A 22,129-nucleotide genomic window follows, 5' to 3' on the forward strand; every position below is an offset into this window, starting at 1 on the left:
CACCGACAGTCTGTCACACCGCAGCAGGACAGGCGCACTGCTCAGCTCAGCTGCTGTACCCGCCCATTGTATACACAGCAGCCAATAGGCTGTGTGTATAGAGTAGCCAATGGGCGCCAGCAGCAGTGAGCATGAGCTAAGCCATTCAGCGCACCAAGAGGCAGAGCCCTCCGGAGTCTGGACGCGCAATGGGACCGCTCTGATGGTTATGTAATGTGCTTGACAGTGCGGATGGGCAGCGGCGGGTGATGAATTATGTCAGCGGCGGTGCTGCTCGTCACTCGCCGCTGACAGCTCAACTCTGCCAGCTGCTATTCATTTATTCAGTTAGCCTGCCGTGCCGCCCTAAATTGGTGCCGCCTCGAGGCCCAACCCTGCTGAGTAAGGCAGGTTGGATACCTTTGTGGAAGCTTCATAAGACCAATCAGATACTATAAATGATCTTTTAGAAGGTGCTAAATAATTAAAATTGATTCTGATTGGTTGCACATAGCAACATCCCCTGTGAAATGGGGGAAATTAGGAGTTTGATGGAAGATGAGAACCACTTGGCCCTAAAACCCATGTATACAAATGCTAACCATTACACCATCCATAATATCTATCTATCTTTCTATCTAAATAGTCAAAATTCTGAAATAAAATTTACCAAGACCAACATTAAGTATGAGTGTAATAATTTTACAAATTGAGAGGTCTTATTACCTCATTTATTAAACCACCCTTGTACACAGCAGTAACATTGTTAATATATGATGAACTGCACCCCCATTGGCAAACCTAAATAATTGTGCAAAATATGTCATATTAAAAAAGTTAAATACGTGATGTAAACAATAAGACATTACTCAAGCCCCATATAAACTTCTTAGGACATATTGAACAGTTCCTAATGAACACCGCTAAGGACCTATGGATGTAGCATGTGTTGCAGCTAAGGACCTGCCATAGAAAAGAATGAAAGCAAACTAGGGGGGGGGGCTATTCTGGTTTACGCGCTCACATGCGAATTCGCATGCGAGCATGATGTTTGTTAAATGCGCATGCGTATTTCTGTGCATGTGGCCACCCAAGACTGTGGGCGTGGGGCGGCGGGCCGGGGGGATTCGTCCATGGGAATGCTCAGCATTTCATGAGTGTTCACATGAAAATGCTGGGCATTCCCATGCAAATTGCCCGGTGACGCGGGTGCTGGGAGCGGGCAGCTGACATCACCAGATTCGCCCAGTTCCTGTCGAATGTGCACGCAAATCTAAGTGACCTGAGAGTCTGCGGCCATCAAATGATGAAGGTGTCACCCCATAGGCTGCAAATGGATGTTTTTCCAATGGGAGGAGGGCAGGTGGACCGTCATGTGGTGGGCTATGTCTGGGGGACTCTCAAGGCTGCGAATTTGCAGCCTTGCAAGTCAAACAGAATGAGGTCCATGGTCTGGTGAGTAGAAAGGTTCTTCTCCCGTTGTATATAGATAACAGCCATGGCCAGTCACCCATTCTTTCTGCTTGTCACAAACTGATTGTTGTGTCTGGAACCTGCTGAGTAAGGCAGCAGCCCCAGTGGCGTAGCTATGTTTTGGGCGCCACCCCCGCCCTGCCAAGCACCCCCCCCCCCCGCCCATGCACCCCCGCCCCCCACCAATGCCTTACCTATCTCGCTGGTCCCGGCAGCTCCGTTCTTCTGCTGAGGACCACCACAAAATGACCGCCCCCATTCAGCAGACAGTTTCAGAGAACTGTGTGCTATATGGGGGCGGCCATTTTGTGGTGGTTCTCAGCAGAAGAACAGAGCCGCCGGGACCAGCGAGATAGGTAAGTCTGCGGGGGATTGGGGGGGGGGGGGGTAACTATAGCACCGCAGCCCCCAGCGCCCCCACATGCACAGCGCCCCCCGCGGGGGCTGCGGTGCTATAGTTACGCCGCTGAGCAGCCCCCTCTCCATAGAGGTACGAGCCGTCACTACTGACAGCGTCGCTTTATTTCAATGATTTAACATTTTCCTGCTCCTGCCAGTGTATTGCGCAGTGACTGGCTGCCTGCCACACTCGGCTCTTCTTTGCAGGCACGCCTTTGCTGGTTTCTGGACCTGTGGGCTATTCAGAAGATGTGCACAGCAGTTCAAATACCTGTTCTACTTATAAGACTGGAGCGATGCCATTTGGCAATACCATAACTAGGTGTGGGCGAGAAGTGCTCTGCACCAAGCGCAGAGGCTCTGTGGGTGCACTGTCATCAGCCCAATTGCTCACGCTTCTGGCTTGCAGGGTGTATGGAATGGCATCCTGCAACCAGCAGTACGGCAGTAGTGCCCCTGCAGAGGCCTACACTATGGAGACTGCTGTAGTTTCCCAGGTGCTGAAGACCCTGCTTGTTACAACGCTAACAGTCTGTCTCTACAATGCAACTAATCTATGACATTTAGAACATCTGCACAGCAGATCTTTGCTTTGTAAATCACTGATGCTTTGGATATCATGCTAGCATTTCTATGGTGCCATTATCTGTGCTAAGCTGTTAGCATTACTCCATTGTGCAAACTACTTGTGCAATTTGGAAGTTTTCAATTATCTGTGTTATGCAGTAACCCTGTTACCTGGGAGCTTTTCTCTGTGCGATAGTTTAAGTATTCCTGTTTAGCTTAGCATTTTCAGCTTTCTCTCTTGGGCCCTAATTCAGACCCGCTCATAAGGCAGCATACATTCATTGCCTAGCGAGCGGGTAAGCGCCATTCACCACCCTGATGGATGCCCCCCTGCTCCTCGGATCCCCTCGGTATCATGCAAGGAGACGTGTTCATTAACACATCCCCCTGCATGTGGCTGATAGCAGGAGAAATCATTTCATGGTGGCTCACCAGGGGAACACACAGGGTTTTATGGGGACGCCCATGAAACCCAGGTCATTCCCCTGATGCCGTTCCCTGCCCAAACGCCCCCCCCTCCCTCCCTTACCCGTGCAAACGCATTGGTGAGTGTGATACTGACCAAAGCCGTTCGCACAGGGGGTCTCTACGTGTGCAAATATGCGCATGCGCAGACACCCACACCATCGGAATGGGGACAAATTTGTGCCAGCCGGTGTTATGGAACATTTAGCTAGTGTTAGTTAGTTTGTAATGCTAATAAGTTAGTTAGAAGTCACATGTGTCTGTGATCTGAAGCCTCCGCTACTTAAGTTGGGTACACATTTACTAATATACACATGAAGCCATTTTCATTGTACACGAGAATGTGCGAGCATCTTTGATGTTCGCACGTCCATTGCCATGAATGGGGTGCAGCAGAATCCCAAGTGCACTGTGGTGATTGGCGTGCGCCCACAACGGGTACAATGAGAACACCTCCATCTGTATATCGGCCGTACAATTGAAGATATATTGGTGCATCATGCGGTGTGTACAGGTGATCAGCCAACCGTCCGCACACCGCTCAATTGCAGGTGGTGATTAACACATCAATGGGCCGGCGCAAGGAAATGCGCCAGCCCAGTTGTGATGATCGTCAGTCCTGACAGATCAGGCAGCGTGTATGAAGAACACACTGCATGAGCTGTCTGTAGATATATCTATTAGTGTGTACCCAGCCTTATGCTGGGTCAGGGGCATAACTAGAAGTCAGTGGGCCCCATAGCAAAATACTGAAAGGGCCCCCACCTACCATCCCACCACTGTCGATACAATAGGCAGTGAAGAAAAGAGTAAGGGGAGTGAAAGAGGGTCTCAGGGAAATAGAGAGAAAAGTGAGGCAAAAAAAGCAGGGAAGAGGGGTGGTCAGGGAAGAAGAGAAGGCTTCATGGGATAAAAAGGTAATTAAAGTAAGAGGAGAGAGACAGAGAGAGAAAGGGAATATAGCAGCAGATGGTTGTACACTGGGAGGTGGGTGGCCAACAACAGTCTACTCCTTCCTCTCCTTTATGACTTGGCTCAGAGCAGTGGCAGCAGCAGCACCTCCTCCATTCCAGGTATCGGCTCCTCTTCCCGATTTCCCCCACCACATCGGAGCAGCTCTGGGCAGCAGCAGGGGGTCCTTTTTCCCTCCTCCACCAAGCAACATGTGCGGCAGAAGTGGGACCACTCTCCTTTTTGCCGCTCCTCGCTCCTTCACCCTCCACAGAGCAGCTAGGGAGGGACAGAGAATGCACAACAGGTCCCCTCACCGACCACACAGAGCGGCTCCGGAATAGTATAGGGGCCCCTCCCCCCATAGCACCATGGAGCACCTTCATGCAGCAACGTCTGGTCCTCCCCCTACGCCATCATCACTGAGTGCTTCTATTCAGCGGCAGCACCAGTAGCTCCCCTTTGCCTCTCCCTTTCTCCAGCAGCACTTCCCAGGCAGAGGATGGCCCTGCTTCTATACTTTCACCACACACTAACACTGGCTCCATCAGAATTCTAAGAATCCAAGCCACCGGGCCCCATAGCAGTTGCATCCCCTGCTCCCCCAGTAGTTACGCCACTGTGCTGGGTACACACCTACAGATTTATCCGCTCAATCTGTCTGGTGGGAACGAAAATCTGGTAATGTAATCTGTAAAGGATTTTAATCCTTGATATCAGCCAAAAACCAGTGAATGATAGTATTTCCAGGAAAGGAAATTGTATAGGTGAAGCACTCAGCAAGTTGGTTTTACAGACTCAGGACATGGTAGACACTCATAATACCCACTTAACATTATACCAAATTGTAGTGACCCATGTTCACATTATGCCTCACAATGCTTCCAGTTCACATTGTGTCCCTATCACATAATTCCTCCTGTACATATTATGCCAAACAGTGCCCCGGTTCACATATTGCAACAGAGGCCCTAATTTACGCATGTACATAATGGGTGATTATCGGAAGACTGCCACTTAGATCCACTTATCGGAGTACCCACTTAGATCTCACTCGCAATGAGGATTTCATGGAAAAGTGATTGACAGTAAGGGGTAAATTTACGAAGATGGGAGTTCTATTGAAGATGGGATGTTGCCCCTAGCAACCAATCAGATTCTGCTTTTTATTTATTTAGCATCTTCTGGAAGATGATAGAATCTGATTAATTGCTATGGGCAACATTCCATCCTCAACAGAACTCCCATCTTAGTAAATGTACCCTCTCAGGCCCTTATTCTAGTTCACTCTTAGAGGCAAATGCCTTCTTAGATGGACAAAACCATGTGCACTGCAGGGGGGCAGATGTTACTTGTGCAGAGATAATTAGATTTGGGTGGGGTTTTACTATATTGCAGTGTAGAAATAAAGCAGTCAGTATTTACCCTGCACAGAAACAAAATAACTCACCCAAATCTAACTCTCTCTGCACATGTTAAATCTGCCCCCCTGCACTGCACATGGTTTTGTCCATCTAAGAAGGAATTTGCCTCTAAGAGTGAACTAGTATAAGGGCCTAAGTGACTGTTTGGAGGTACTAATGGGGAGTAGTTGGTAAATGCAAGTATGTCATGGCTGCTTTTTAGGGCATGCGTCTGCTGATGGCTGCAAGCTCGTGTGCGCAAAAACATGGGGTCTGAAACCCAACTACTCAGTCCAGTCTGTGTATCTATAGACCAACCCCAATTGTCTAGGTCACAATTGTGAAGGAATAGGCAATGGCTTCAGTAGGTGTCTCTTTTTTATTTCATGGCATCAGTTTCACTTGCTAACATTAGCAGTTCCGAAGCCTTGAAAATTGCATTTGCAATTACATGAATTAGGCCCATAGGGCCAGATTCAGAGACGGACGGAAATTCCATGTCACTTGTAAGTAGCTTTGAATTTCCATCCGATTTGAAAGAGAAACATGCAGGAGACATAGGGGGTCATTCTGGTGGACTCGCAAAGCTGAGGGGGCTTTCCCATGGATGGGACCTGTGCCCGCCGCCTCATTTTTCGCCAATCTGCGCATGCACAGTGGATTCTGAAAGCTCTAATGCGCAGACTCCACAAAACTATGTTTGGAGACTGTGCCTTTTTTTTAAGGAAATAAGGGTATGCACAATACGCTCTGAGCACTTTAGTGCTCAGACCCTACCTCACAGTGCTGCTCCCGACAGAGAGGAGGAGGCTACACATAACCCTTCATCTCTCATAAAATGCCCCTGATCAGGACCAAGGTACTTTCAGTTTTCAGGCTTTTTTACCGGTTCGTTTTGCCATGTTGCTACCCGTTTTCAGGAAACGGTAACCCCTTTCACATTGCACTAATTATCGGGTCAAACTGGATTGTACATGGTAATTAGTTGCGATGTGAAAGGGGTATAAGAAGCTAACTTCATCCTCATGAAATTTAATCGCTGGGGATGTCAAAAGCCCCATACACACAGTGCGAGTTTAGCCATTATTGCCGGGTATTTGGTTGCTGAACGACCATATCCCTGTGTGTACGGGGCGACTGTCACCAGGAGCATGCTCTCACGACCAACCCTGGGGTGGTCGCTGGAGCATGCTCCTGTGACTTCCCCCTGCAATCAGCTGTTTCCCCTGGAAGTGTCTGCTTTTCATCAGCGATCATCTCTGGTCGTTGATGAAAAAGGGAACACTGAGCAATATATTGCTCAGTGTGTGTGGAGCTTTATGGTATTGCTGCTATTTATTTATTTAAAGTTCATAGAGCAGCATATTCTGTTGCGCTTTAACACTTCCGTATAGCAAAACTGTGGCAAGGCATGATGGGATTTGTAGTTTCACAACATCTGGAGAGCCACAGGTTGGCCAGGCCTGCCAGTAAGCAGATGACAGTAGTGCATATGTAGATTTGGATGCTTTTCCTACTCTCACCCATACTTATCCACCCTCTCAGTACCAAAGTTGTCTCATCAGTAACAGCCAAGGGTATTCCATTTTCTATAAAATTCTCCGGAAATATTAGCCCCTGAAGATGTCTCTGTGTACACCCCCCACCTGGGTCCGCAGCACATATAGAACAGGCTCACATGCAGAGTTCTCCCGGAAATTAAACAAGTTCCTTGCTCGGACCTGTGGCAGTGGCACCATGACCCCATTACACAGACAGACCCAGGGGCAGGCGGGCGGACGGCTCTTCTGTGTGTTCTTACATAACCCAGCAGCAGCAAGGCCAAGGCTAGATCGCACTTCGCCGCACAGCATCACGGTAGTGGTAGTCCACCTCGGGCATAAAGCGACCCATCGCACAGACTCAACTCTGCTGGGAATTGAAGTTCCATTTCCCGGGACATTCATAGTGAACGGCATTCACGGAACTACAACCCCCATCATGCACAGCAAAGTGGTAGGTGACGTCAGGGCGAGCATGCGCAGTCTGCACTCCGCGGCCCCTGGTAAACAGAGACGTCAGCAAGAAGTTTTGTGGCATCCAAAACAAAAGGGAAAGTGACATTTCCTACACGGAACCGGCAAGGGGGCTCCCGGGAACGGGGCCGGTCACCGGGACTGGCTCCGCGACTGGAGCAGGTCGCTGAACATGAGCGAGTGACAATAGCGGCAGCAGCAGGAGGAGGGAGCGTGTGCCCGGGAGAGCGCTCCCCTCACCACCTGCCAGCGTCTGTGCGGGCACCATGGGCTGTGCGGGCTGAGCGCTAACAACCCGCCCGCCGCCTGCACCCCGCTCACACCACACAGGGCCTCTCTCCTTATACATCTACCGCCCTCAGATATGGAGGGCACTGAGCCGACACCCGTGGACATTGACCCAGACTTCGAGCCTCAGGCTAGACCCAGGTCTTGCACATGGCCTCTTCCCAGGCCTGAGCTGTCCGTGGTGCAGCCTTCAGCCTCCTCAGAGGATAGCAGGGCAGAGCCCTCTGATGCCCCCTCCCTGCTGCCCACAGAGGCCGAAGACAGGGTCCTGTCCGATGGACAGGGGGCCTCAGGAGTTGCGCCTAGGAAGGGGGGATCCCGGAGGAACGCCTGGGGGAACCAGTCCTATGCAGAACTAATTTCCCAGGCTATAGAGAGCTCCCCTGACAAACGACTGACGCTATCACAGATCTACGACTGGATGGTGAAAACTATCCCCTACTTCAAAGACAAGGGGGACAGCAACAGCTCTGCGGGCTGGAAGGTAAATGGTTTACAGATGTCATGCAGAATTTGCATTATTGGTTCCCAAGACAATTAGTTCCCAAAGTCCCGTATAACCTGAAGGCTGGTGTGTCCTACCTAGATATTGGGGCAGATGTATTAAGTCCTAAAAATAGATAAATGCAAGGGTGATGAAGAGTGATAACTGTCTAGCCAATCAAATCCTAAGTGCATTTTGTCAACACTGTCTATGACAGTTAGGAGCTGATTGGCTGGACAGTCATCATGCTTTAAAACAGGGCTGGGCAACACCGGCTCTCCAGATGTTGATGAACTACACATCCCAGCATGCCTTGCATCAGTTTCAGCATGGCCACATAGCAAAACTAACGCAAAGCATCCTGAGATGTGTAGTTCACTAACATCTGGAGGGCTGGTGTTGCCCAGCCCTGCTTTAAAACCTTCACGTTTTATCTTTTTTTTTTTTAAGCGCAAGATGTATCAAGCTTCAAAAAGTGATTAAATGGTGAATGATAAACAACCAGCCAATCAGCTCCTACCTGTCATGTTACAGGCTGTGGAGGAGATGTATGAACTAGCGTTTAGTGCAGCATATGCCCCAGTTAACTGGGGTAGTAACTGTTTTTAAAATGTATTATCAGCGCACCTAATGTGCGCTAGGGACGGCCTGACGAATATTGCTGTCCCCTTCAAGCAGCCAGTAATAAGCGATGCAGCCATGTATGAACAGTTTCCTAGACATCGACCATTAAGCTGCTCCAGGTGCTGTGCCAGCCCAAGGCTAGCATTGTCCTATTCCCACTACAGGGACAACGCTAGCCCTGCTGCTGGCTCTGGGCTGCGCTTGAGATCTTGCCATAATAGCGTAATCTTGCGCATGCCCAGTAAGCTGGGCAGGCAGAAACAGCGCTTCAGTGGGTGCCGACATTTGCCGACAGGTGGTATTCCATGCCCTACCATCCACTAGGGGGTGGTGGGAGAATAAAATAGTGTGCTGAGCATAGCAAGGCACCGTGCCCCAAGCTGCAAGAAAAACCTGTCAACCTTCCCCATGTCGACCTAGTGGTGTCAACCTAGTTGCTGTCTATCCAATAATTTATACCCTTTTGAAGCTTGATGCATCTGCCCAGATGTGCTATATGTTTGTTTTCAAAGCACCAGAGTAATGCGAAACATTGGGTACAGTGCTTCCAGGAATTTGTGTGACATAACATTTTCCCATTACCCCAAGTAATAGACCCCCGGTGGCGTTACCGTTCTCTAACAGGTAGCTCACAGGCTGAGAGACTGGCCTAAAGGGCCCTACACACAGAACGATATTCAGACACTTTCTGAGCAATATTACATAATTTCACTAACTCGCTCAGAAAGCGAGTCTGTATATCGCTGTGTGTGTGACCCACACAGCGGTATGAATGCGCGGCCCCGCAAGTCCCCGATGCATAACTGACCTGCTGGTAAATTCATAGTGGTCACTCAGAAGGCCCTGCACATTTCTGCTGTGTGGTGGCCTTCTGAGCGATCACTGAAGGTGCCGGCCTGGCCAGTCACACAACCATCTCCGGCCACCCAGCTCGCCTCCCGCTGCCCGTTTTGTAATGGAGTTGCAAGGCGCCCTTTTTGTATGCTCCCCGCTGCTGACTAGACAAGCCGGAGACCTCAGCGGCGTATCAGCAAGGGAGCAGCTGACAGTAGCAGATCAGCGGCATGTCCGTGCGGCGGGACACCTGGACACAGCGTGCGGCCGTCACCCCTTCCTGGTGACCCAGGCAATGCAGAGGGAGTCTGGTCTGGACGGGTGCTGGAGGTGAGTCGCTAATGACAGTGCCACATGAATCATCAGCGCAGCCGGGCCGCTATTGCAGGCTCAGCTACACACTGCCTCCCTCTGTGTATGTACACTATGGGCACTGAACCCGGCAGGGCACCACTGATTGAAGTCCCTCCATGCATAGGCATTGCTACTCCCTCACACTCACCTCTCCACCCACCTATGTGCAGCAGCAGTGGGGGGTGGGCACGGAGCTTGTTGTAGTGATCCGGGCAGCATGTGGCAGGGATCTGGGAGCAGCTGTCAACGGCGTCCATCCAGGCCGAGGCGACACAGACCTTGATGTAGCGATATCCGCCGCTGCCTGGACGAACGCCGCTGACAGCTGCTGCCCTGATCCCCGCCACACGGATTGCTACATCAAGTCGCCGCTGCCTGCCTGGACGGATGCCGCTGAGAGCTGCTGCACGAATCCCCGCCACCGTTCCCCAGAAAAATACTTTCTGTGAGAGATTTGAAATCTCATGCTGAATCTCCCATTATGAATTTCTGGCACACATATCTCTGTGTGTGGGCTCATTATCTGAGAGATTCAGCTTAAGGGAAATCTCGCATGCTGAATCTCCCGTTATGAATCTCTGGAACACATCTCTCCGTGTGTAGGGCCCTTAAGTCTGAAGAATGTCTGGTCATTGAGTGACAGGTAGTTAGAGGGCTAAAATCCCATTAGCTGAATTCACAGCCTTGGAGCATCTCCAGGCTGTCCTCCTAGTGCAGGCATGTCCAAAGTCCAGCCCGAGGGCCAATTGTGGCCCGTGCTGTAATTTGAAGTGGCCCGCAGCCTCCAGCCAGAAGCAGGTGGAGCTTCAGATGCGGGACGCACAGCAGGTGGGGCCCTGGCGAGCATGCCTTTACCTTGCTGTCTGCAGCAGTGAGGAGGTGCCAGTCGCCGCAGTGAGATGTTTGGCGTCTTTTGGGTGAGTACGCATCCAACCCCTGCAGCTGCAACTGTATATCACCCTCCTCCTCCAATCACAGTGACAGCAGTGTGTGCAGCAAGGGGGAAGCTTGCTCCCGTAACATGCAGAGTGGAGGAGGGTGGCAGCGGGAGCCCAAGCTTCTCCTGTCCTTGCATTTTCTGCTTTGCCTCTCCATCCTCTGGCTCACAAAAGGGGCTGGGAAACATACAGAGAAAGGAGGGGGCAGGCAGGGGGACATACAGTCAATGGGGGCAGAGTGGGGAACATACAGTAAAGGAGGGTCAGGCTGGGGGACATACAGTGAATTGAGGCAGTGATGGACATTCCGAGAAGGTGGGCGTGCTGTGGGACATAGTGAATAGGAGTCATACAGTGAATGAGGGCAGATTGGGGGACATACAGTGAATGGAGGGCTAGGCTTTGGGACATACAGTGAATGGAGGCAGTGATGGACATTCAGAGAAGAGGGGACAGAGTGAATGGGGGCAGAGTGGGGAACCATTCTGATGCGATTAATGATTCAAAGAATGTCAGGCTGAATGGTCACCCCCCGACATTTTTACCTCACCAAAACTGGCCCTCATCGCAAAAAGTTTGGACACCCCTGTCCTAGTGCATAGGACAGCTGTGGTGCTGCAGGTCAGTGGGAATATACATTGGGAAAATGTTATGAGCACCACAAAGCCTTTTTTAGTTTACTCTGGATTACTATTGCTGAAATGCAGGAAAGGTGTAATGTCATTTTATTTTATAATTAATATTATTGTATGGGGTGGCGTGTCAATGCTCTAAATTGTTTTAGGGATGAAATACTACATGTCAAATTACTGTTCAGCACCGATTCATACACCAAATTTAATAGTGCTGTTTTGCAGAGATCATAATCACTTGAAATGTTCAGTTATACCCCTTTTCCACTAGCCTAAATATCCCGGGTTTTTGCAAGGTGACGTCACCCGCCCGGTATTATGCCGGGTGGGGACTCTAGTGTGAATGGGTTTGCAAGCCGGGTCGCACTTAGGTTGTAGCCGGGTACAAACTCCCAGGTGCGACCCGGGTTGCAGATGGAAAAAGGGTATTAGGGCCTTATTCTAGTTCCCTCTTAGAGACAAATTCCTTCTCAAATGGACAAAAGTGCACTGCAGGGGGGGCAGATGTTACTTGTGCAGAGAGAATTAGATTTGGGTGGGGTTTTTCTTCAAAGTGAGATCTATATTGCAGTGTAGAAACAAAGCAGTCAGTTAGTATCCCTGCACCGAAACAAAATAACTCACCCAAATCTAATTCTCTCTTCACATGTTACATCTGCCCCCTGGCCCCCCTGCAGTGCACATGGTTTTGTCCATCTGAGAAGGAATTTGCCTCTAAGAGTGAACTAGAATAAGGCCCTTAGTGTAGATTTAGGATATCACACATTCAGGGTTGTGCGCAGATTGTATGATCATACAGATGGAAAGATTCACGCGAATGATGTTTGCAGTATTACTTGATAATATTTACATGTTGCTATTTCTTCCACGTGATGGATTTCTTAATAGTAGATTCTGATGTACAAACAATGCATTTTAAATATGACTTTCATTTGATTTGTTCTGTAAATACCTCTTGCCTGAATGTATAAGATATACACTGTCTATGTTGTAGTTCAGGCTGCACATGTCAAAGCCCTTCACATATTAAAATTGAAAAGGTCGACATGCACATGTCAAAGCCCTTCACATATTAAAATTGAAAAGGTCGACATGCATTAGTTTGACCACTGAAGGTTGACACACTCAAAAGGTCGATAGGGTCATAAGGTCAACACAGGTTTTCAGATTTTTTTTTCTTTCTTTTCTTTTGTGCCGGCAGGAGGTATTTTATGCCCTACCATCCCCTAGGGCAGTGGTTCCCAAACTTTTTGGAATCACGGCACCCTAGAGCATCAAAATGTTTTCAAGGCACCCCTAGGCCAAATGCTTCTTATCGAGAAATTCAGAAAAAAAATATTAAATGACGTGCATTGTGTTTATATGTCACAGTTATGTGGTGAGGGACAGGATTTGCTTCTGTTTGTCCACATATATTATGATTGACAGCCACCAGCACTGGTTTTGCCTGGTACATTGACCATAAATAATATGAATTGATCTTGGTCCACCAACTCAAGGCACCCCTGCAAGTGTCCTGAGGCACCCCAGGGTGCCTAGGCACACAGTTTGGGAAACACTGCCCTAGGGCATGGAGGGAGAATAAAATAGTGTAGCAAGGCACCGCGCCTGAAGCATGGCGAGCGCATCGATACGATGTCCATGTTGGCTGTGTCGATATTAGGGACAAAAATTTAGAAAAAACAATGTCGACTTTTTGACTGTTGATCTTCCACATGTCGACCTAATACTTGTGTCGACCTAATGAGCCTGTCAACCTAAAGCTATATAGTGTTCACTCTAGGGCAGGGTGCTGGCCACAGGGCAGGGCACCTTTTACAATCTAGAGGACACATTTTATATCAGAAATTTACATTAGGAACAAAAACATATATAAAAAATGTCACACTGCACTAGGATTACACCCATTAAACATTGTCATACTCTGCTATACCCAATACATATTCTGTTGTAATGACAATTACACATGGCACACAATGTAATGCCTCTTACACATTATACCACAAACCATAATGCCCATTACACATGATGGCACACACCGAAAGTTCTCATGTCGGGGAGCTGCGGAAGGGCGCGCAGTGCCACACACAAAAAAGGGAGGCGTGCATTTTGAGGTTTTAAAAACGGGCAGGGTACGGCACCCTGCAAAATTGAACTTGTTTAAAGTATAACATCTTTCACCTAGCAAAGTTACTCTAAGGTTACTGTCGTCTTTAGTTTCCTGAAACACTTTCTAGCTAGCCTGTTCTGTTTCCTTAACAAAAATCACACGGCTTTTATTGCAACCATAATTTTTTTTAATTGCCTACTAAAGGTCAGAAATATTAGTCTGTTTAACAAACATGTCCAAGACAGATTCTGAAGCTGCAAATCTCTTACTGTGACCAATGAATTATTTTTGTGTTAATGCGTCTTTGAATGCTGTATTGTGAGTAACTTTTTGCATTTTCACATACATTTGTACCCGGTACAAACTATTGCCAAGTTCACATTTTTAAATATGTCTGAGGAGGATTTCTCTTGCAGATGAATTCATCCTACTGGCCGAAACAGCACGGCAATAGAAATGGTCTATTATTTTATTAATTCTGTAATATCATTAGCTATGTTAGCATTCATATAACTAGGAAATATAATAGTAACCTGTGTATTTTTCTGTACACAAATTTGTTTCCCCCTGTACTTGTCCCATTCATTATATTGGGCATTTTTTTGGATCAAATCCAGCCGTAGCTGTATTTTTCAACTCCAATTCTCTTGGCCCACCAACAGTGCATGTATTACAGATCGGTCCAGTATTACAAATTACCTAGTTACTGTCACCTTTTAAAATGTGTCAGCCAGTAATGAGACCTGTAGATCGGCTTTCAGATCGCTATGGGTTTTACCTTTTTTACCTTTGCTGTATTTGTCTTTGATAAATGGGGGAACTGGGCGGTGAACATGTGATTGCACATAGCCGTTCCCCAGTAGTCTATGCTCCATATTTTTTCTCAGATGCTACTGCTAGTACTTCTAATAATAAGTAATAAAATAGATCCTCAAAGTCATATTCTATGGGTCTGTATATGGATTTCAAAGAGGAATGCAGCTTAGCTACAGGCCCATGTCACTGGGTGGTTCCCTTCTGTGTGTACACCAAGTTGCACTACAGTTGTCACCCAGAAGAGTCTATTTGTCGTATGGACAAAAACGGCTGAGATGAGTCTAACTGAGATTTGCCCATAGATGAGCAAAGAGACCATTGCTTTAGCTCGTGCACAGCTTGCCAATACATGCCCTTATGTGTCCAAACAGACTCCGAATACGGTCCTGTGTACACAAGCAATGAAAAACAGAGGTGAATCCGCCAGCTAGTGCTGGTGGTTGTCACAGCAGTTATCTGGACTAGCTTTTATGCTCCTGCAATTGGTACGCCTTTGGTTGAGGTATGTGCGGGTCTACATATGTTTGCAATTACCAATACTGTACTTGGCCTCAGTCGAAATTCCCCTTTGCTCCCCATTTTTGACCATCTCAGATTGGAGCACATCAACTGATTTTATATTATTCTTCCAGTACTGATCATCATGGAGGGCACATTTTATCTTCGCCAAAAAAAAACCTAGGCAGTGAGGAGGTATGCTATAGTTGTGTGGCATATTATGAATAAGGTGAGGTAATGTTTAGCAGAATATTAAATGTAATATTAGACTGTCCCACATGAACTATTAATGGGCCTCAGACTGGCCTGCATGTCTCATTAATGGGCCTCCAACCATTCCACATGCCACGTCAGTGCCCCTCTGACTACACCACATTGCCCCATCAATGACCTTCAACCCATATGCTCCTTCAATGCGTTAGATCCCTGCAGGAGTAGTGATAACCGATTAGCCTGTGAGCTGATCATGGCGACACTTTGTGGCGTCTCGACTCCTGCTATCATGAGACAGGCCAGGGACTGGGTTTGCCTTGACTTGCAGAGGCAAACCTATCCTCTCCTGTCTCCAGATACTTCTGCATCCAATCACGGACAAGGTTCAAGATGAAGTGGTAGCGCACTCATTGTGGTAGCCAGAACGGTGAGGGAGCAAGTTCACCAGGAAGTGGGGCATTGCATGACTGAACGAATCCTTGAAATTTGGCTGAATTTCCTTAATCAATTTACCCAGCTATATTGTAGTTGTTCTAATGGTTCCCAACCAATGCAGTGTAATTTGTGTATAATACACAAACAGGGTCATGCTTCTGTGACAAATGTGCTTTGCAGTTTTCATGGTTACTGGGAAATTTCCAAAAATATTAATATTCCGTTCAATAAATATCTAACCCTGATATGATGTAAGGGCTGATCAGGTCAGTACGCTTATAAGGTAAGGGGTAAAAAATAATAATAATAGTATGGCATGTAATGGGGTGCTCTCATTTTCTTACATTGTGGTTAAAATCAAGATATTAAATATTTTGTTTGTTAGTATGTTTGATCTTTATTTTTAATGTACTTATATGTTATAGATTCTACTAATCATTTGCTCATTCTGTCATTTTGGTGTGATCTCTTTTTATTCAGAATTCAATCCGTCACAACCTGTCCCTGCACAGCAAGTTTATCAAGGTGCACAATGAAGCCACTGGCAAGAGCTCTTGGTGGATGCTCAACCCAGAGGGTGGAAAGAGTGGCAAAGCACCACGTAGGAGAGCGGCATCCATGGACAACAGCAGCAAACTTGCAAAAGTGCGAAGTAAGGTTTCTAAGAAGAAAACACAAGGTCCTGGCGAAGCTCCTGCAGGAAGTCCTGGTTCACAAACTGCGAAATGGCCTGGTAGCCCCTCATCACGCAGCGCTGATGACCCTGATGTATGGACCAGTTTTCGGCCTCGTACAAGTTCCAATGCCAGTAATCTCAGTGTTCGATTGTCACCTATCCTGACCGAGCAGGATGATGTAGCAGATGAAGAACTCCACTCCTCGCTCAGCTTCTCCAACAGTGTCCCCCCAACTGTCACAGAGGAATTGGAGCTTATTGACAGCTTAACACTGCTGTCATCAGGAGCCCCACTAACTGCTCCACAGTCCTTGATGCAGGGGGCCCCCAGTTTCTCAATGCATCAACAACGACAGGCTCTATCTTTTGGTAACTCTCTTTTCAGTCCTGCAGATGTCTCCTCTGTCCGGAGCTCTTCTGGACACTTCCCACGACCTCAGACTCTGGAAGCACTCCTGACCTCTGATTCTCCTCCCCCAAGCAATGTGATGATGTCTCAAGTAGACCCAGTCCTGGGACAGAGTGGTGGACAGAACCTACTTATGTTGGGTGGTCAGAATAAAGGTAGAACACCAGAGCAATCACCTGTTCCTCTCAGTGCTCTCGTGCCTCCAAACACACTCACAATGTTGGGGCTTCCTTCAGCATCTTCTATGCCATCCTCTAAGCCAGATTCTTTTGGTGCTCCTTCAGAACGTCTTCCCACAGATTTGGACATGGACATGTTCCTTGAGAATCTGGAGTGTGATGTGGAATACATAATTAACAGTGAGCTGATGGATGAAGGTGGCTTGGATTTCAACTTTGAATCCTTACACCCTGGCACGAACCAGAACAACAACCACAGCTGGGTTCCCAGTTAAGCAGAGGTATTCTAGTACATTGAAAAAAATCCATCAAGTTATGTAATTTGTATGTAAGAAACGTGTAGATGTGGGATTTTGTATTTTTGAGTTACAAAATTTATACACAACACAAATTGGTATTGGTACCAATAGTTTGTTTGTGTTAGTAGTAACTAAGCAATTGGATGGTTTTTGAATAGGGGACAAAGAGAATTAAAGCTTGTTTGCATAAGTAGTTGCTCAATTTCAAAAGGTGGTGGTTGGTAATAGGGAAGGCTGTCCCGCCACATTTTTGTAATCCAGGATTTTGGGATTGAGAAAAAAACTCAATCCCAGAATTAAAATTCCCATTAGCTACCTGTAGGGAAAAAAAGACGCACACTGCGACCCCACAGAAAAACATGAGACATTCATGGCCCCTCACTGAAGAATAACCCTAACCTCATTTCTTGGCTGTCTCTCAGTCACTGTGTCATATGTCTCAGGCTCTTAAATAGATGTCAGGGTGTGAAAAACAAGGAGCCCTGCCTCCCAATCCCTCCCTCGCCATCAGCCACCTGCAGTAAAGTTCAGTCTGTATAGTTGCACTGTGTGGGCTGGAGGTTGGACTGGAGTGTGGCTGCGTAATTTATAATATCATGTTGCTGCATTACTGTTATAAGTAATAGCCTGGGCTGTGCCTGAGGTCCCGGAAGAGCTATGTGCCTCCCAGGCTAGCAATACAAATTAAAAGGGATGCAGTTAATTGCATGCTCCGATAGCCATTGTGGAAACCTCTGTGCATGTGGGTTTAGTCCCTAAATCCTGGAATGGTTACCTCCAATAACGGGATTAAAATTCACAGGTGTTTTTAGGGTAAATACATTGGCTTCTCTGTGCTCCTTTTCTAAATACTTTTAAAATAATTTTTGCACATGAACGAGCATCTACCTGGGATGTTTGTCAGTGGAAATATGACAAGGAAAAAATCCTGTTTAAAGTGACCCAGGATTTTTAACCGTATAATGAGCAGGGTTTTTAGCTGGTCTTTCCCGAGAAACGAGAGTGGAAAAAGCTCTTATGTGCGATTTTCGACCTGGGCATTGGAGGTTGGCCACTGCTCAGCCTGCTGCTGCCCTGCTTTCCATGGTTTCCCGTTTTAGTGGAAACTGTGACGACCCTGTAAAAATGGGGACATGTCAGTGAAGACCCCCCAAAATCCCGGGTATGACTCAGGATTTTGGGGGAAAAGGGGTGCTAGTTGGTAAATCTTGGCAGTAGGTTACAATCTTGGCACAGTGTTAACCATTGTAAAACCATTTTTTTTCTTTTTATAGGTTTAAAGGGAGGCTTAACTTTATTTTGGTCTCCTTTTGAAGAGTACACAATCTGCACATTCAGCAAGATGCTCTGTTAAACTCTCAAACTGACAACACAATGTTCACCTAGGTTGGAGCCTAGATAATTCTGCCTTGTATTACACATGCAGGAGACTACGAGAGTTAGCCACCGCAGCTGTCATTCCTGATCTTACACAACATACTGCCTGCCAGTGAAGGGCATCTGGCAGTGCCATACGTACGAAAGCAAAGGAGAACAAGAACTTACCAGCAGCAGAGTCGATGACGCAGCATGCCAAACACTCTCACAAAAGTTGTGTGGTTACAAGTAGAAGTACAATTTGGATTCTAAACCAGATCCTGCCTGAGAGGAACCACCTGTGTTCACAAGTGTTTTGGAGCAACTGGACAGGTTATTGTACCGTGTGAGAACTTTGCAGAACAACCACCCCAGCCACTAAGTTTCACCAGCATCTAACAAGAATAATTTCTTATTATCCGTACAATTCCCCAGAAACTGCCCTCCTGTTATATACTATATGTAATATTTTACATATAGGTTATACAGAGCCGTGTACAGAGAGGTGCAGGCACCACCAATTCATCTATGCTAAGAACATAAATGTATTTCTTTTAGAAATCTATTATTTTAATTGTGTAACTAATTTTTATACTAATTTTTGTAGTTCTCATAAGAGGGTACTTTGTAATTTGCTAAAACACTAAAGAGATAAATTGGAGAAGAAGGGGGTTAATATGTCCTGTTCCTAGGTAATTTTTATGGTTGCAGGTTTTTCCTCTTAATAGTCCCCTGCTCAGCTTTTATAATCTCCATAGTCCTCAATCACTTGTAATCCTATTGGCTGGTCTTGTATGTACAAGAGCCCCATGGGGATTCAATATTCTATTTTTTAAATCATTTTAGTTGCACCACAGGATTTTATTTTTACAATGATGAAATACTGATGTTCTGTAATAACTGGTCTTATATCATCTAATGAGGGCTATTTTTTATCTTTATATTTAGGAAAGTAACATAAATACCTTGCCAACAGCTGTTTTGCCACCTATTCAGCTCTTTTAAACGCCAGACTTGAAAACCGTATTTGCTCAATAGCATTTTTATACTCTTAGCTGCCTTATACAGTATATACCATGAAGATGAAAAGGGCTCAAGTGAGGCCACAGCAGCCAACTTGCAGTAGATGTTGCTGTTTTTTTGTGTGTGTGTAATATATAATTATACACACACACATTCTTCAAATATGGTGGTCATTTTGTTAGGCACACCTATCAGTACGTGTCCAACACGGAAGTAAATTAGATACAGCTGGCCAGAAGATCACAAAGGATCCCACTTGTGTCCTATGCGCCCCTGTCTAAATCAATGCTGCTATCTACAAAATCGCATGCTAATATGCCATGTCAGTAGCACTGACTGTTCCAACACCTGCAGATGTCGATGCCCATTCACCAGTGCCAGGGACAGCTCCTGGCTGTTGTGGCTGCCGGCTCCAGGCTGCGTAGGAGATCTTGCAATAGGAGAGAGATCTCACGCATGCGCATTGGAGCCGGCCATGGGGACAAACTGGTCTGATGCTCTATGCATTCTAGCAGGGGTCTCTGGAGGTGGAGTTCTAACTCCCCCAGTCCAACATCTGAGATGGTAATCTTATAGGTATAATATAGAATCAGAATCAACTTTATTGGCCATGTGTGCTTGCGCACACTCGGAATTTGTCGTGGATATACAGTGCAGCATCAAGCAGGGGTGAAGGGGGGAGGCATTACATAAGTTATATTGACACATTTCATGCTGGCAACACATGCCCGCCGAGCAGCACAGCTGTATAAGCAGGGACAGTAAATTATCACTCAGAAAACATATACCCACCAAGCTGCACAGCGCCTAGGCAGCCATCAGCGGCGCCACTGGTCGCTGCAGCAGCCAGGTAGGAGACAATATAAGCAGGGACAGTACAGTATCACACAGAGAACATATACCCGTAATCTTATCTATATTATTTCCTGCTTCGCCTAGGCAAAGAGGTGAAGTAGGAAGTGCTGTTTACATGCTACATGCTAAGTATTGTTACGAGCGATGAGAATGCATTTATGGTCACAGCCTACCCATCTTCCAATACCTTCTTTCAGCAGGGTAACATGCTAAGTCTGAAATGGCGTGTCTTGACATGGTCAAAAACCTAAAAAAAAAAAAAGAGAGTTCTGTCTACTCTAGTATCCTCCGCAGTTACCATGTCTCAACTCAGTAGAGCACTTTGGCATGTGATGGGATGGGAGTTTAGCAGCTTGTACGAGCAGATCGCATTTACATCCCCTGTGTGACGTCATTTCCTCATAGACCATAGTCTTTAAAGGATATTTTCAACAGCTCGTTGAATTCATGCCATGAAGGATTCTGGCTCTTCTAGGGGCGGTAGGAAGGTGTACCTAACAGAGTGACCACTGAGAGCGTGCGTATGTATGTATGCATATATACACGCAAACATACCTCTGTGTTCAATGTGTTTGTTTATCCTGATATAACAGCCTTTATCTTCCCAGGGCAAGTGTTTTGAAGGTGTATATACTTGCTTTTAAGTGGTGTCATTGACACAGTTTATTCATTGAAATAATGCATTGAGTTGACCAGTTCTTCATGAATTCTGCTTAAATATGAAGAACTCCAACATGCTGTACGGAAAACCCTTTTTCACATTTTTATTCCTTCTAATTTTATTTATTTCTACGAAAGAAACAGTCAGTTTAGTGAACAGATATGGCTACCAGGCCCAAATTGCTTTGCAGCACCAAAGAACCTACTATTTTACAGTAGCAGCCACTCTTTGCTGTTGAATCAACTGTGTGACCAAGATCAGAAGCCATGTAAACATAGCTGATGACGTCTTCAAATATATATTTGAGAATTATAAACTTCTATAGATGGCAGTGGCAGCATAAACTAGAAACATACTCTATTTAGCTTATCCTAACGTCAAGTTTACAGTTACATTTTTGACAAGAAAACTGTAGTTTGCAACAATCGTGTCATACTTCATAGTGAAGGAATTGAAATATTTACACCCAAGATTGCTAAACATTTTCATTAAATAAAGTTGTGTAATTGTTGTAAGCCGCCTAAATGATTTGGTGAGAATTAAACAGATTTTATAAAGCAGGTTTAACAATACTGAGATTTGTTATTTCTTTAACCCCTTCCTGACAGAGACAGTTTTTGCGTTCCTGACAGAGCCCTTTTTTTCAAATCTGACATGTATCACTTAAGTGGGGATAACTTTTTTTTGCTTTTACTTATCCCAGTGATTTTGAGATTGTTTTTTCGTGACACATTGTACTTCAAATTAGTGGTAAATTTGGGTCGATACAGTCTGTGTTTTTTTGTGAAAAATACCAAAATGTCGTAAAAAAATGGAAAATTTAGCAATTTGCAAAATGTTAAATTTTCTGCTTGTGAGACAAATAATCATACCACTCAAAATAGTTAATAACTAACATAGACCATATGTCTACTTTATGTTTCCATCATTATTTCAACTTCCTTTTAATTTTTTTGGACACTAGGAGGCTTACAATATGAATAGCAAATTCTCAAATTTTCAAGAAAATTTCAAACACTGATTTTTTTAGGGACCAGTTCAGTTCTGATGTGACTTTGAGGGACTTGTATGTGAGACACCCCCATAAATGATACCATTTCAAAAACTGCACCCCTCACAGTATTCAAAACAGCATTTTGGAAGTTTGTTAACCCTTTAGGTGTTTCACAGGAATTAAAACAAAGTGTAGGTGA

The 22,129-nt window shown here is 46.1% G+C and overlaps 1 protein-coding gene across 1 annotated transcript; it reads left to right on the forward strand.

The window, feature by feature from the left end:
* Positions 1-7,244: 7,244 nt before the first annotated feature.
* FOXO4 (forkhead box O4) lies at positions 7,245-21,508 on the forward strand. Its single transcript, XM_083159191.1, has 3 exons — positions 7,245-8,024; positions 15,959-17,023; positions 18,316-21,508. Exons 1-2 carry the CDS (start codon positions 7,617-7,619, stop codon positions 17,015-17,017), a joined length of 1,467 nt encoding a protein of 488 aa, XP_083015317.1. The 5' UTR covers positions 7,245-7,616; the 3' UTR covers positions 17,018-17,023; positions 18,316-21,508.
* The last annotated feature ends 621 nt before the right edge of the window (positions 21,509-22,129 follow it).

Source organism: Crinia signifera, chromosome 9 (genome assembly GCF_055691185.1).
Source record: "Crinia signifera chromosome 9, ASM5569118v1, whole genome shotgun sequence".
NCBI lineage: Eukaryota > Metazoa > Chordata > Amphibia > Anura > Myobatrachidae > Crinia > Crinia signifera.

Bases quoted from the DNA above. Each gene is read 5' to 3' on its own strand.
- FOXO4 (XM_083159191.1), top strand. From the start codon at position 7,617: ATGGAGGGCACTGAGCCGACACCCGTGGACATTGACCCAGACTTCGAG. The intron at 8,025-15,958 runs GTAAATGGTTTA...CTTTTTATTCAG, and splicing joins ACAGCTCTGCGGGCTGGAAG to AATTCAATCCGTCACAACCT.